Source organism: Phalacrocorax aristotelis, chromosome 8 (assembly GCF_949628215.1).
Source record: "Phalacrocorax aristotelis chromosome 8, bGulAri2.1, whole genome shotgun sequence".
Classification (NCBI taxonomy): domain Eukaryota; kingdom Metazoa; phylum Chordata; class Aves; order Suliformes; family Phalacrocoracidae; genus Phalacrocorax; species Phalacrocorax aristotelis.
The window spans coordinates 29,489,565-29,505,761 of NC_134283.1; the positions used below are offsets into that span (position 1 = coordinate 29,489,565).

Sequence of the window (16,197 nt, forward strand, 5' to 3'; positions counted from 1 at the left end):
AGAAAGTCCAAAAATGTTTGTTTGCATCAATTTGCAATTCAATATCGTTATGACAACTAAAATTTTATAACAATGCAACATTCTTATAAATTTTCTCTCTTGATTTATGCCTATATACCCTCTGGTTCAGCCCTTAACTACGCACAACAACGTCAATTCGTACAGCAAGCCTACATAAGATCCTATTTCAAACACTTGTAAACAGCAATGAAAAGTTAATGTCAGAAAGACATTCAGTGGCATCTCTAAGTATCATTATTTTGAAAGACAGATACAGTTTGAAAAGATGTCAGCTGAAAACTTCTACAGTGTGACTTTGCACTTGCAGAGGGAGCCCTCTTGGAAAGCAAAAGACAATTAAAGCAAAATCATGCCTTCAGTTAGAAAGGTGTTGAATTCTGATATGAATTCTTTTCTGTTTGTCTGAATTTGCCTTAGTTCAAGCAAGTGGTCATCTCTTTTAATTATTATTTTGTAGCCAGGGATGACAGAACTGCCTTATGTTAAAATATACTGTTGAGTTTCAGGATAAGATCACCATTTCAATGGGCTATGAAATTTGCCAAATTATTGTGTTTGATTTTTTTTTTAAATTGGGTCATCACCTGACTTTCTGTCAGGACAGCAGGAGAAAAATGTGGGTTTCATAGCACTGTATGTGTTTTAAATATAGCTTCCATTGATGCTAATGAGAGCTGTGAATGACTGTATCTTGACAGACCAGATCTCAGAACTCCAATTCACGCATCCAGAAATTAGATTTTCAGAGGTAGTGACCATCTTGAAAAAAATGGATCTCTCAGCATATTTGTGGCATAGGTAGGAGTCAAAGTCATTCTTTATGAGAGTGGGCAGCTTCTTTCATCATGAGATGATCCTAATGATCCTTCCTCTTTGCTAAAATATGCTGTCTCATTTACAGTCCACTTTCTACCTTCTCTTACAGTTGCAGATAAAAGAGTCTACCAGCAACAGCCTTTTATCTCAACACAGAGCTGGTTTCAGTAGTAGAGAAGCTTTACCCTACAGAATCAACCGGGCAAAAACCTACTGTAAAAAAAATAATTCAACAATGTAATTAAAAGCTAAATCCTAATGCATATGGCTCAAGGAATCCAATTAATATTTATCAGGCAACCTGAACTTTGGCTTGTTCCACTTTCAAAATTTTACTACACATTGTCTTAATATTGTCTAGATATGTGACCATGTGTGTAATACAGTATTTAAGTTGCAGCTATTTGAGCTAAAAAAAAAAAATCTTCGCTAGTAAAACATGTACATGTGTAACAGGCAAGACAAGCAGCTCTCTTGGGTCTGTCTTCTGGCTACAGAAATGCAGGGCAGACATACCACCATTGCGAATTAATAGAATTCCTTCAAAATTAATGGAGCTCTGCTGCATATCACCAACAGCACTGCCAGCTCTGCCTTTCATGGAGTCTACAGTTTCTCTAAGATTTTAACTGTCAATACTTCCAAACGTAGTTTATATTGCCTCAAAATGCACACAGGCCTCTGGTATGCTTGCCTATGAACAAGAGGTTTGTTCTTACAACCTGATCACATATGTTTTACATTTTGCCTTTGTCTACCTACCTTGTGGTGCAACACCCAAACCAAAATGACTAATGAGGGAAGTGCAAATGAGCTATTGTAAGTTTGTAGGGATAGGGAGAAATTATCAAACTGGGAAGAAACACTTCAGAGCAATCTTTGCTCTCCAGGAGGCAAGAATAAAGTTGGCAGGAAGGTCAAATCTTCCGCACACCCTTTATCATCACACATCTGATGTGCTTTCTGAAGAGGCTTTGTAGCAAGGGAAAAATGCATTTTGCACAGTTATAACACTACAACATCTCACTGTGGGTTAGAGAAGCAGTAATACACTCCCTTTTCATTAGGGCATAACATCAAAAAACCTGACATATTGCCAGTTGGAGCTTTAAGAGTATGTTCCTGATACTGCTGCACCTAAATCAACAGCAGAAGATTCAGTGGAATTCAGCTCATTGCCTCCACGTTTTGTGTGACGCAGTATTGCAGAGCGCTTACACTAAAGGAATGGTTTGAAAGGAGGTTATTATATAAAGTGCTCTGAAAACAGAGAGAAAAGACAGAAACACCAGTCCTACTTGCACAAAAAGCAGCTAGCAACAGTAGCAAGGTGATAATTAATATCATACTACAGTTAAATATCATGGAACTTTCCAGCAACTTTTTGAATGGAAAGGCCAAATGGCAAATCAGACCATTATTTCTGCTGGCCACTAAGCCTTTCAGATCCTCTCCAAACAAACACCTGATATATAGCTGACCAAAGCCAATAGGAGTCCTTTTATTTACCCTGAATTTGGACCGAAAAAAATGTACCTGTGATTTTCCATTATGAAAGAGGAATTTTTATGTGAACAGGGTTTTGATCTATGCCTAAGAGTAAAACAAACAATTAGCTAACCAGGGAGGCACATGATGTCAAAATAGAGAGAGAAAGCAATGCAATGTCTTTATTCTCAGCACAGATGCAACCAAAATGGATGAAAAAATAACAGCTTATGCTGAAAGAAAGTAAAGTAAAAAGCAAAGAGGCTGCCTTTGTGTGGACTCTTTATTTTCCTCATATAATGAGTGATCAGTTTTCTCATTTTCCTTAAAATAAGATGGAAAAAATTAGTATTTTTTAAAACTTAATTTCTCATTATAAGCTTGAATTCTCTGAGTGCCCCAAAATGTCTGCTAGTCCTTCCACTTTTGACTGACATTTTGTGCTTAGAGTAAAAATACTTTTGATTCCATGCTGAATAGAGCCCCTTATATTTGGTGAATTTCTTTCTTCTTCATGAGCAAAAGTAGATCTGGACTGTAGAGTTCTGAAAACTTTAAAGAAATAAAAAGATTTTGTGCATAAATTGCTATCCTTATTATCAAATGCTTTTGCTTATGTTTTTTCTTTGTAAAGAACAAAATACTGTATTACACATGCACACTCAACAGGCATCAGCACATATTCCATCAGCTCTTACACAAACAGTCATCTGTTAAGGGAAAGTTTTCTTGAATAATGCTCCAAAAGAATTTCATATCTGATTTGGATTTAACTGCTTCAATTAAATGAGGATCTATTGTTAGCTCCATAGCAGATCTATAGAATTAAAGCACAAAAAATCCAAGAGAGTTTAATCAGTTTAATGTTTGTATAGTTGTGGAGTGCTGGTACAGAAAGGACTGGTCAAGAAAACAAATCTAAGTAGACTATGAAATTTAAAGTTTTTAAAATTAGAATTTGGGTATGAGTTCCATAGGTGTACAGAGTATAAGCATACAGATAGATCAAGGGCCCTAAGGCAATACAGCCTCTAAAGGGTATTTGAAATCTAAAAATGTACCTTCCTGTTGCTGCCAATACTTCTTCAAAAGAAAAGACACAGAAAAAGCAAAAATATTTCAGGATTCCTCTTTGTGTCCTTCACAAGTGCAGTAAACTCTTTATGGCGTGGATGCAACAAAAGGAAATGTCCATACACAAGCCAGCTGCATTTACATTATTTCCCTTCCAAAGTTCTTCTTACTTATCTGTCATGTTGCCGTTTCAGATTTTTTCCATTATTCAGCAGCACTAGTTCACCATGTTAATTATGTTTTTCTCTAAGAGATAAAAATCATCAACTCAATTATACATTTTGCTAGAAAAATCCCCACACTAACAAAATGTGGAAGCTAGGATAGGAACATGATTAACAAAAATTACTATGCTTTTTGTGCCTGATGTAATGGAATGACAGCCTCAATTATTATGGTAGTTAGTATCTGGCATGCCATTAGCCTGCATCAACTTCATTTTACAGTCTCAGACAATGGGTTAGGGGAGAAAAGAGGCAGGGGAGAGAGTTAGGACCCAGCAGTTTATAGAGAAATGAAGTGCTTTTTCCAAATAAGCATCTCATTGGCCTCTAGCCTTTTAAGAGCAGCAAATAGACTGATATTACAATTAGAATAGAATGGTTATGGTGTATAAATTAACAGTTTAAATGTCATAGGCATTTAAAATAAATTTTGCAATGACTAAATACACTGAATAATCTCATTTGCACTGACACCCAATTACAGCACACTAAGTGGTGCGCTTTATCACCTCCTCACCTATGCAATTGCCTTTGCAGCAGTTCTTTTCCACCAGCAAAATGTTAGTTATTTGTAAAAAATATTATTGGATTTTAAGATAAATCTGACAGGATTTACCGGCTAAAAATCCATGGCGACTTTAAATCATTTTTAGTGTAGCAGACATGAAATTTTTGATCAATAAACAAAACACAACAAGTATTGCAGATCTGTGGATGGATTATGACCTTTTGTGGTTCAATTAAGTAACCCACTGGAACTTCTTACAATGCTGGGACATCTGAAATCAATTACATGAGCTATAGTTGTCACTCAGCTCCCAGTAATACAAACTCAAAAAGACGCCTAAAGCAAATATATTGCTCCTGATAGGTGTTTGCACCCCAGTATTAAAATACACTTCGAGCATGCATAGTCCTGCAGAGACATACGGCGGGCAAGTCAATCACAACTGACTATCTAAAAAGTTAACATTCCTTACTGAGGGCAAATATTCCACTAATGGGGAAAAATTGTACAAATGTGTTTATTCTACAGGATTGTGTAGCAAATGGTTTATGCAAATATTTCCATCTATGGTTGTTCAACAGCTTTTCGCTGAGCACAGCATTAAGTATTTATGATTGGTGACTTGAGCCCCTGATTGATGGTATTAATACCATGAAGTTCATGGCATGCAAAAATTTGCTAGCCATGAATATTCATTATTTGATTCAAGTTCACTGTTTTGCTGAACATTCCTGAACAGTATATTTATCTGTTGAAAATTCATGGCACATGAGCACATCTGTTCTGTAGGCAAAGTCAACACCAATTGGTTTACAAACAAGTATTGACGAATAAAAAAGGAAATATCCAACTCTGGTGAAAGGAAGGGATAGTGTAATGAACGAAGCCTACTTTATTCCTCAAAAACCTACTTTACATGTTTCAAAATATATCAGTAAAGTAACACCACTGAATGTCAGGCCTCACTTCAGAATGTCTTATCCTAAAAGCACTAATATTGCAATTATTTAATTAATAATAATAGCACAAAAATTGGACGGAATACTTCCAAACAAAATAGAAGAAAGAAGAACAAAGAAGAGGCTCACCTGTAACAACTGAGGTTTAAGAGGTAGATTTGTTCTTCTCAGGGATTAATGAAAGAGAATCTGTCAGACAACTTAAGTCCTTTCAAAATTATGACAAAGTTGTTTTTCTCTCATGGAAATCTCTTCGATTTAAGTCTTCCAGAGGAGAAATTGAAAAGCTAGAGTTTGAACATCTCCTATGCCTTGCGCCCACTCCAAGCCTTTCTTTGAATATCTTTTACCAGCCTTGTCAACACAGCCATTTTCTCCTAAAAGCAGCCAGAACTTAACTTTCTGACTATTGCACCACAAGGAAGGCTGTTGCCGTGTGTTTGGTTCACTGGCTTTGTATACTATTTGCTTTTCCAAAACAGGCTAAAAACAACAAAAAATGCTACTAGAATGTCTTAAAAGATGTAGTGCTTCTGCAATTCAAATGGCTTCTATGCACCACAATCTCATTAAAGCCAATTCCACAACTTCAGCACAGTATCAGCAGTCTGGAAGGTGCATATGAAGTGACATTTAAAAATAGGTCCAGAAATAATACAGTGAACTTATAAATATATTCAAACATAGAAATGAAGAGGAAGAGAAATTATTTAAGTGAAAGTATACCTCCTGTAGAATGTTAAATGATAGATAATGGTCATGATCAACTGTAAGCCTATGAAGGGAGTACAGTTCTGGAATAGTCTTCTAAAGAGGTTATCCATTTAAGAACCAGAACTATTTCATGATGAAGTTTGATAAAGTTATGGAAGGGATAGGAATAGTTTAAGATCATGCTTTGAGTCCCTGTGGTTTGATTGCCAGTATTTGAAATGGAATTTTAAACCTGACTCGATTTTGTTTGATTGCACGTTTGCCTTTGCTTCTGCCCCCGCCTCCCCACATCCTGCTGCAGCTAACATAGTACTTTCCCTGCCCCGGCACAAAAGCTGATCTCTTCAGGAAGAGGAGGAAGATGGGATTCACTTCAATCAGAAGCATTACAGATTGACACAACTATTCAGAGGATGTCGGGCAGAATGTGCCATTTCTCCTGAAAATGACACCTGAGGCATCCAGGCTGGTCTCAAGCTCACCCAATGGCCAGATCTGGAGTGAGGAAACACTCTTTTCCAGATGAGTGGGCATGGACTGAAGAGTGAGGCATCGTCTCCTTCCCAGAGCCACCTCAGAATTCCTTGGACCAAATGCTTTGGCATTTGGCACACACTAGGGAATGCAGGGCAATAGTGACCTTTCTTGCCTTCTTCCAGGGACAGGCTGAGGTTGCTGCCTTTGGTCTTTTGCAAAAGACCTCTGGTACATTCAAGCTCTTTATGGTATCTGGAATTTGTAGAATAAAATTCTTAGGGATCTTCTGACCTAAACACGTTTACCTGCAATTACAAGGGATTGTTTCAATTAATTCGGTTTTGGTGGTATGGGGTGCCCGTGCCCAGGCGCTGGCAGCGGGCCTGCAGAGCCTCTGTGAGGAGAGGCCTGGGCTGCCCCGTGCCGGGCATGGTCGGTTCCAACCGGCTCCGCAGCACTCCCACTGCCGGGCACAGCTGAGCCTGCCAACCAAGCCGGTGGTGCCTCTGTGAAAGCGTCCTTGAGAAAGGACAAAACAGTGCCAGGCAGTAAAAAGAGTGAGTAAAAAACAGCCCTGCAAGCAGCAGAGAATAAGGAGGGGGGTGGAGGTGCTGGAGAAGATCTTGTTTTCTCCCCAGTCTTGCTGAGGAGGGAGAGTGAGAGGTGGGCGTCTGGCAGCTGGCCACGGTCCGCCCACCACAGTTTTAATGCAACTATATAACATCACTAAATTTCATTGTCAATAAACCAGAAATTTACATGAACCTGATACTGACTGTATGCAACTTTGTATTTGCCACCCATTTATTTATGGAATTCTGCAGTCACTTAATAAGCAGCTGTATGCTGTTTTTAATGACTCTGATTAACTGAGTATCCATAAACGTGTTGCCAATTACATACACGTATCAAACAGAAAAAGTCTACAGATTTCATACAAAGGTTTGGCCACATACTCAAAGTCAACCCTGTTCCTTTATATTTAACACCGCTGCTCTCTGTGAACCAGCTCAGAACAAGGCTGTGGTACTGACCTGTGGCAGGACAGACCACCCTGACGCATTCCCATTGTATACCAAAATACTACCAACATACTAGTCACAAAACAAGACACTGGTTTTGGATGTTAACATAAAAGCTAATCACATTATTTTTCTTACAGCAGTAGTTCAAAAGCTCAGTGGCTGAATAATTATACCCCAACCCACCATCATTAAATAAGCATTATTAAAGAGCTACACTTACTACTTTGGGGAAAAGAGAATTCCAGAACAGAGGTAATTATACTAAGAAGGTAAGACATAAATTTTGGACAGTAAAACTAAATTTGCTGTAATTTAAAGCAAATTTTCAGCTTTCTTCTTCAAAGAAATATTAAGTGACTTAAATAAATACATAGTTATCCCTCAGATTTGCAAGATGGTCTCCCCAAATAAAAAACACCATATGCGGCATCTTACATATGAAGCAATTCAAAAAGCTAATTCTTACAGCATGAAACAACATAACTGTTAGTGCTAGAGCAAATTTAAATTTGTAATAAGCTTATTGGAAACAAACAAACAAATTGATAAATAGCATTTAGTATCGCTCCAAACCTCCTATAGGATTTCATTTGAGGAGCAACTAACAAATGCACAGTCCTGAAGGGGCAATGGGCACCAGTTGGAACATAGGAAGTTCCACCTAAACACGAGAAAAAACTTCTTTCCTGCGAGGGTGACAGAGCAGTGGCACAGGCTGCCCAGGGAGGTTGTGGTGTCTCCTTCCCTGGAGACATTCAAAGCCCACCTGGATGTGTTCCTGTGCCCCCTGTTCTGGGTGTGCCTGCTCAAGCGGGGGGTTGGACAAGATGATCTCCAGAGGTCCCTTCCAACCCCTGCCATTCTGTGATTCTGTGATTTTGTGAAATGTTTCTTTAGACTAGATATCAATGTTAGTTTGTGGTAGCAAATTACAACAGGAGGTAAAAATTCTATCAGAGTTCCACAAAAAGTTTCTAAAACCAAATTTAAAATACAATTTTTACCAAAAGGCTTTAAAAGTCATACAAGGCTAAAAGTCCTGCATGGACTCCATTGTAAGAGCACTTACTGGGTCTGTTGATGGTCACAAAAAAACATGAACCAACTTAACAGTGAGGAAAAAAAGATGTTATTTGTCTAATATGACTCACAGGTGACTGTCTTGGAAAGAGGTCAAAGTAAGATGAAACGGTTAAGCTCACTCATAGGAGTAATAAAACAGATGGTGCAATGAGGATGTCCTGCATGGCAGGAATTGACCATTCACACGCACACACAGAGAAAAAGGCCTCCTCCTCCCACTTTGTTTATCCAACTTCCTGTGACCAGTAAAACTAAGGGCCATTAGCAGCCCTTTTCTGCATGAACTGGGATGGACTGCGTGGAGAGAAACCACTCTGCTCCCTCAGGAGCAATTGCAACTGCCCAGCACTAGCAAAATCTGCATCATTAGCAAATAGTCCTCCCCCCTTTTCAGTTTCCAGGGAGCAGCAATATTCCATGCTGGCAGTACCTCCATGTCCCATGTTGAAAGCAGCAGACCTGCTTCTAGTTACGCAGATATACTATTGCACAGTCTTTTACATAGGAGCAGATGGGGGGGAGTTCCTCTTCCCATACACTTTTCCTTTGGCATCTTCTGAAAGTTCTCATTAAGATACTAAGCTTGAGGAGTGCTATTTTATTAGCTACTCATCGTTGGTTGTCTCCTCAAAAATATGCTATGAAATTATTAGGAGAAAAATGGAGCAGGACAATCTACTGAGTTTTGTGGTCCGGGCCAGAGAGTAACGGCTATGTTATAAGACTGTTTGACCTCACCCAAACAAATAAATCTGCTTCCTCATTAGGGCTTCCAGTCTGCATTAAGCAGCAGGAAGCTAACATATTTTTTTCTTTATTGTACTTCAGCTGCAGTCTCACAATATGAATCAGAAATTCTAGATCTTCAACCAAGATTTGGTTCAACCCACTACTTTCTTAAAATCAGTATCAGTTTATTTAGCCAGAAATCACTAGACACTTGGTTCTGGTAATGATTTCTCTCTTGCATCAATTTCAAACTGAATTTTAAGGTATTTAATCCAAATTATGCATCTTGATTTTCTTCAGGTTCTTGTAGACCCTCTGAATGGGAACTAAGGATTAAGAAGCAGAGAAAATGGTTTCTAATTAAGAAGAGAATGATGTATGTATCCAGTTTCCTTCTCTACAATGCTTGTTTCATTATTAAAGAAAACTTAGAAATCTTAGGAGAGTAATTAAAAATCACATATTTTACACCTGAACTGTGCTAAATTTCATATCACACAACAAACAGGACAAATGAGATCAAAATTAATGTACAGGTTTTAGAATCTGGTGCTTCTTACATGAGAAAAGCATGAATTCATTAACTGTTAGAAATACCAATCTCTGGTCTATTCTAAAAAATCTCATCCTATCTTCATACTCCATTGTAAACACTGTCTACTGTAAAATGCCTCAAGCTACTGGACAAAAGTATAACAAATCTGTATCAGCCTGCACCTTCCGAGTCAATACCAATTCTTAACATACTGCCTCAGAATTGGCAGCAACTATACCAGAGAAAAATCAACTTCCTCCCACCACCCACTGAATCAACCCACGGTCTCTGCCTGCTTATCTACCAGATAGTCTCCTCTACAAGCAACAAGTTGAGAACTCATGACATTTGAGCTGTTCTGACAGCAGCTAGCTGAGGACAGCAGTGGCTGCAGTATGCTACACATCACAGTATGAAATACAGTGCTCCTGAATGCATCTGCTTTTTTATTCTTAGATATGCAGTTCAGATGCATGTTTATTTTCTCATGTGTGTACTTAGGAAAAACAGAATGATTCCTCATTGTAAAAAAATCCAAATGGGGTTACTCAGTAGGTCCTGCACAGAGCACTGAAAAGACCATGGTGCTGCTGATGGTGTAACTTCATGAACCCACTGCTTCAGTTGGGTTTACAGTGTGGCTTTACAGCCACACTAACGCCGGTGAGAAAACACATTATGACTTGGCATAACTGATCAATATGTAAATTAATTTCAACTTCAATAAGTAAAGAGCAGGTAGATGAAAAATCAAAGAGCCACAATAAAACATATACGATGTAAATGAAATAAAATTACTATCCTACAGAGGTCAGAGGAGGACAAGAGGCAGACAAATAGGCAGAGAGAGTGTGTGTGTGTTTGAAAGGGACAGACAGACTTAGAGAAAGAGAAGCCAGTTCAACAGTGAAACACCTGAACATGGGAAGGAAGCTGGGTTTGATCCAGGCAAAGACTGCAAGCCTCTAAGAGGTACCGAGCATAAGACAGCGCGCCCCCAGATGCTTCTCTGCTAGCTAAGGGAATATAAAAAAGAAACATTTCCCAGGGATCAGAGTGCAGGTAGTATTTCAACTGACATTAAGTCTTTGCTTAGTGTACTGTCCTGTCATGGCAATGTGGCAGTGAATTGCATGGCTATGGTAGAGAGAAAGGAGAAATACATCATGCTATCTATGTGCAGCATGTCAACAGGGGCACTCATCCTCTGGTGCCACACAATTTTCCCTTCTACAACATACTGTCTCGTAGGAGACTGTCTCACCAAACACAACCCAGAGCTCAATAAGCAGCTGTGCAGGAGGAAGAGTCTGTTTGGAGATTTCTTTGGGAACAGATGGCCTTAAGGCAAAGGCCCAGGAAGGCTGCTCTGTCAGGGTGGCTCCAGAGGAGAGGCTCTCTTACAAGGAGGGGACAGCTTGCTGGAGGAGCCAGCCAGAAGGCCCTGGTGGGTGACAGGGCTGCCAGCAGTACTCAGCACTTTCCCCCAACGGTGAGGGGCCATCTAGTCCCAACCCTGCTCGATTCTGTTAATGAACTTTCCCCTGCCTCCTCAGTAACACAAATCCAATTAAACATATTTGCAAACCTATCCCCAGGCAACTGCACACTAGTTAATCCTACACGTTTTCCTACAGTTCTGAGCCAAATGCTCATGGGCATGAACAAGTGAAACCTGGAATAGCTTTTCTGCTGCTCACAATTTGCCTCCAAGTGCTGTATGAATTAGCACTTTTATAATCTATGTGCATAAACTGAACAACATTTTTGAAAGGTTGACTCTCAGTTTGCACAGGTATGTCTGCACATAGTATCTCTGACTTCAGCAACATTATCTTGAGTGACTTTGCACCTAATGCTTATAAGCATCACTGTACAGGACTAGTAGCACAGTGTCCGGAAAGAATCAAGCAATTTGGATTCCAGTTATGGCATTTCTTCCAGTATTCAGCACTCAAGATTTGTTTCCAAGGGAAGATTTGTCATAAAACTATAAAAACCCCCATATTTTTGGATAGGGTTCAAAGAATAACCAGAAGTCAGTTTTTTGAGGATGTTTTTCTTCTTTCCTCAAAGTATTTGATTCTACTCTTTTCACTTTGAAGCATGCAACAGGACAAGTTTTGAACTGGAATGCTCTGAGGAAGCCCATTTTATAGGGGAGGAAAAGCTGTTTTCTTTTGCTGTGATGATATTCCCACTGCCATAAAAACACAAGTGCTTGAAATGCTGAGCCTATACTTAAACAGAGTAGTTCACTACATTGTATTTCAGCCCTTCATAACTACGTTGCAAAGGCAGCTTTCAAGGCCAGCTTGAGGCTAGTTACAGTGATTCATATAAGTTAAATTGTATAAAATTCCTTTGCAGAGGGACAAGTTCAGTTTACTTCACCTCCTGTCCTAGTTTGACTTCATAGTCAAACATGAACAAATTATGCTGTAAAATCAGGAATAAGAAGTATAATAAGGAGCAGGGAAGATTTATATCCTCTTTAAACTAGCTGTCTGTGTAGGTTTTCATTGAACTAGCATGTACTAAGCTGAGTTCTCTGCTAAATCCTCCACTAAAATGAGCTCTTCTAATGCATTTCTTTTTTGGTATATTTCATTTCCCAAACAAGGGTTAGGGGATACAGTTGATGGACTGTCTCACTGGAAGCTTCTTTCCTTTAATTTTTGTTAATTTATGTTTAAAAAAAATGCAGGCCAATCTTGAGAGTTCTCTTACATGTTCTTGTTCCAATAGGCAACTGTTAAAAACCTTTTGTCTTTTGGAAGTCATAGTCTGCAAAGTCTGTTTAGATGAGTTCTGTCCACATTACATTTCTTATTCAGCAATTATTAACTCTTCTTCTGATTTAACAACTCTTTTTCCTTCACTTCACTATATCATAAATCCAAATAGCTGAAATCATGCCCCACCTGAAATTTCATTTCATAAAAAAAAAATGCTGTGGTTACCTGTTTGGTAAAATTAAATTCTGCTGATAGCTTAATTAATTTGTCCATTTCTTTTATCCTTCCTCTCCCAAGACTGTTAGATTTCTGAACTTTTCTTCTAGTTAAACTTTTGATGTAATTTATCAGATATTTTAGGCATCATCAAATCTCCATGACTCTGTAGATGCTGCTCAGCACTCTTGAAAATCATGTCACAAAAATCACCGGTGCACAGCTTCATTTTCCAGGTGCCCATAACATTTCCTGCACACCTCCAGGGTTGGGCATTAATTTACCATCCCTGATACAGTTAAGGGGATCAAACCCCTCTCCTCTAAGCACAAACATTTCTCTCTTTCTTTGTCACATAGAAAAAAGGCATTCCTAAAAATATTTCTAACATGTGTACTTGTACTGTATTCCCATCAGTCAAACCATGTACCAGGAGGATAAAGCTTTAGGGCTCACAGGCTGTGAGAGATGAAGAACACAATTCCACAAGACTCAGAGTCTGTCAAGATTAGGACTCACACTGGCTTCATAACAAGCTCCCTGTGTTACTTACCATTTGGCCTGCAAAACTATCTCCAAACTCGTGTCTGGTATCTTCCTTTTTTTTTTTTTTTTTTCTCACAGCATACACACTGCCATGCCTCTCCTCTGCCAGATCTCTTCCTTTCAGCCAAATTCAGAAATTTCTTTTTCCAATTTTTCTATTTTTCTCTCTCTCTTCTTTCTTTCTTTTTCTTCTTCTTTTAAGAAAATGCATTTCTATCACAAAAGAGCCAAGTGCAGTTCCAGAGATTTGATGAATAGGCCCAACGCATAGACACATGGGTTGTGAATTGGCCACGTATCATCAGCCTCATTTATCAGTGTGGAACAGCGAAATGCGTTGGCTCCCTAAGAATCCTGTTTCAGTCCCTGGGATAAAATCTGCTCCTCATGTTCTATAGTCCAATCATTTATCAACAGACTCAGATTAGCATTTTCTATTTCCTTTCTTTCGTATTCCAGTCAGCTGTAGAGCTCTTCCCTTGAGAACTACCAAATCGTCCACACTTAATTGATTTCTTATGTTGATATCATTGGCAATGCTGAAGTAGAAAAAAATAATTTGAGAACTAAAATGTTAACTGGAATCCAATAGTTCTTATAAAGCTGAAAAAATTAACAATTTGATCTACTCCCACATAGTTTAGCAATGATAAAAACAAACAGGACTGCTACAGAATGGCATTCAAACACAACATAGTAATTTTCCACTCAGTGTTTTTATGTGACTATCACTACAAAACGATGAGCTGATAGATAAATGAATAATTGGCACCATTACCAGAGCAGACAAAGTCCTTCTTCTGAACCTCTGCCACGAGAAAACCCCTCAGGTTTACAGGTGCCAAACAGAAGGTGAACTGCCCAATAGTGCGCCTCTGCCGAAGCCAATCAGACAGCCAAGCCAGGTGGCAGTCGCAGTGCAGGAAGTTGGAGTGAAGCCGCCTGCAAAAGACAGAAAAATCCTAAAGTTGTTAGCAGTATTTTTTAACAGAAGACACAAACCAGAGCAATCAAGTACAAGTCTGTCTGGCTCTTCACTACAATTTAAGTAGGATCATTGCAGATTACTGGTTACAGCTGAGTCAGGTCTTGGCTGTCTATGTTGCCATATAATATACAAACGACCACATATAAATTAGTTCTATTATTTATCATGTCTTGGAAGAATGAAGTTAAATAATTACCTGCCTACAGTTAATCATGAGTGGGCCATTACAGAGAAAAGAACTTGCAGAATTTAAGTTTCCTCCAAGTAATCACTGTCTGTGATTTCGTATCAGAAATAACTGCCTGAATGTGGTATCTTTAAGTGAGTTTAAAGGATGGCTTGTATAAACATGAGAGGCAGGCTGAAAAACAGGATAATAGGTGATTCTTTCCTATTCTCTCTTTTTTGGGCAGGTGGTGGGAGTGGAGGAGGGGCAGAGGAAAGAGAGAGACAGACCAACCCCACACACCAGAGGTTATTGATATCTTGTACGTTCCTGTGTTGCGTGTGCAAATTCACTAATGCTCTTTTTACTGTGGTAACTTATCACAAATATGCAGATTCTAGACAAGAGTTTTCAACTCATGATGAAGAAGGGGACCATGACAGGGTCATGACACACAGCAATGCCAGGACCATTCTTTTAACGAGAGATCTAGCCACACAGCTCCCTTCCCAGCCAGCTTCATGCCTGGCACTAGAGACTTGCAGAAGCATTATCACATTGCAGGGGGAAGTCTGCAAAGTGATGATGCATTCAGGGAGCAAATAGGGTAATTTTAATAGCTACCCAACTCTAGGTCAAAACAAAAGCCCAGGACTTTAATTATTTCATTCCTTGTAATGAGTCATACATTTGCAGTGTTATACCAAAGCTGAAATGATAAACCAGATTGAAAATCCTGTCAGAAACGGTTAGAGAAAGCATTATTCACTAATATTACAGGCATTATATTTAAAAAAACCCACACAATTGGTGTGCACAAGATTTAGCCTTGTCCATCCACCAAAGAAATTAACTGTCTGTCTGTAAGATCTTCATATTGCACAGAAGCAGTGCAGGTCAGCAGTGGCGCCTGGGCTGACAGTCCCCAGATTTGTATGTCTGGGGTGGGCAGTCACAATAAAAGACCACAAATCTGCAACTGAGAGTTTATCCTGTTGAGATGGAAGATGTTAGTCTCCTGGGAGTGCTGTAAAACATAATTGTTTTAGAATAATGGCTAGAAGACCTTGTTTTTAGGGATTATAAAGCTATTTAATTGACACTGCAGTAAGTTAGATTTCTAGTAAAATATTTTGTAATTATCAACCATTAATCTGCCTGGAAGACTTTTAGTTGATTGGAAGAACAAATAAATACATTTGCAAAGAAAAGTGAACAAATATTATCTAGCCAGAAATCATCCCAAATAAGACTTTGTTCTAACTTACAGAGTAAGCAATTAATTTAAATCCTCCCTTCCCACCATAGCAGTCAACAACTATTAAGAATCATTGTCTTTCAGGAACTGAGATGGAGCTCATCCCATGCAATTCCCTGCATCCCCTGTATGGATTTGGCAGCCAGAAGTAATAAAACCACAATTTCACAAAAAGGGGCAGTTTTCCAGTTCTGTAAGTTGTTTTTTTTTTCTCACTAAATTCATATAGCTGGTTTCTGGGTTTTCCCATTTTAGTAGTGCGAACTGTCACCTGTTTGCCAGCTCGCCTGCCTCAGCAGAGCCCAACCTTGTCATTTGTTCAAGTTTTTTGCAGATATTCTACAGTTTGCTTTTGAGAGGAGACCATTCAGAGGGTTTATCAAGCTTAACAAAGCATCCTATTAGAATATGTTTTTGATAATTATTTTAATTAATAGAGCCACAAAAAGACTTTTCACAGCATAATACACCAATTCCCTGTGAACATGAAAAGCACTGAAGTGACTTGGTACATTTTCAGTATACCCTTAAATAAAAAAAAAGTAGAAGAAATTATGCAGTTACCTTTCTCAGCAGTCGCTCACACATGCAGACAACAGGACCCTTACCATTAAGCAATTAGCCATGCGGGA

The 16,197-nt window shown here is 38.8% G+C and overlaps 1 protein-coding gene across 3 annotated transcripts in view; it reads right to left on the bottom strand.

The window, feature by feature from the left end:
• Positions 1-16,197, bottom strand: part of SLIT3 (slit guidance ligand 3) — a 547,006-nt gene that overhangs the window by 194,728 nt on the left and 336,081 nt on the right. For all 3 annotated transcript variants that reach the window (XM_075102153.1, XM_075102154.1, XM_075102155.1), the window contains one exon: positions 13,932-14,095. In XM_075102153.1, the coding sequence (XP_074958254.1) occupies positions 13,932-14,095 (164 nt within the window). The remainder of the gene's footprint in view (positions 1-13,931; positions 14,096-16,197) is intronic.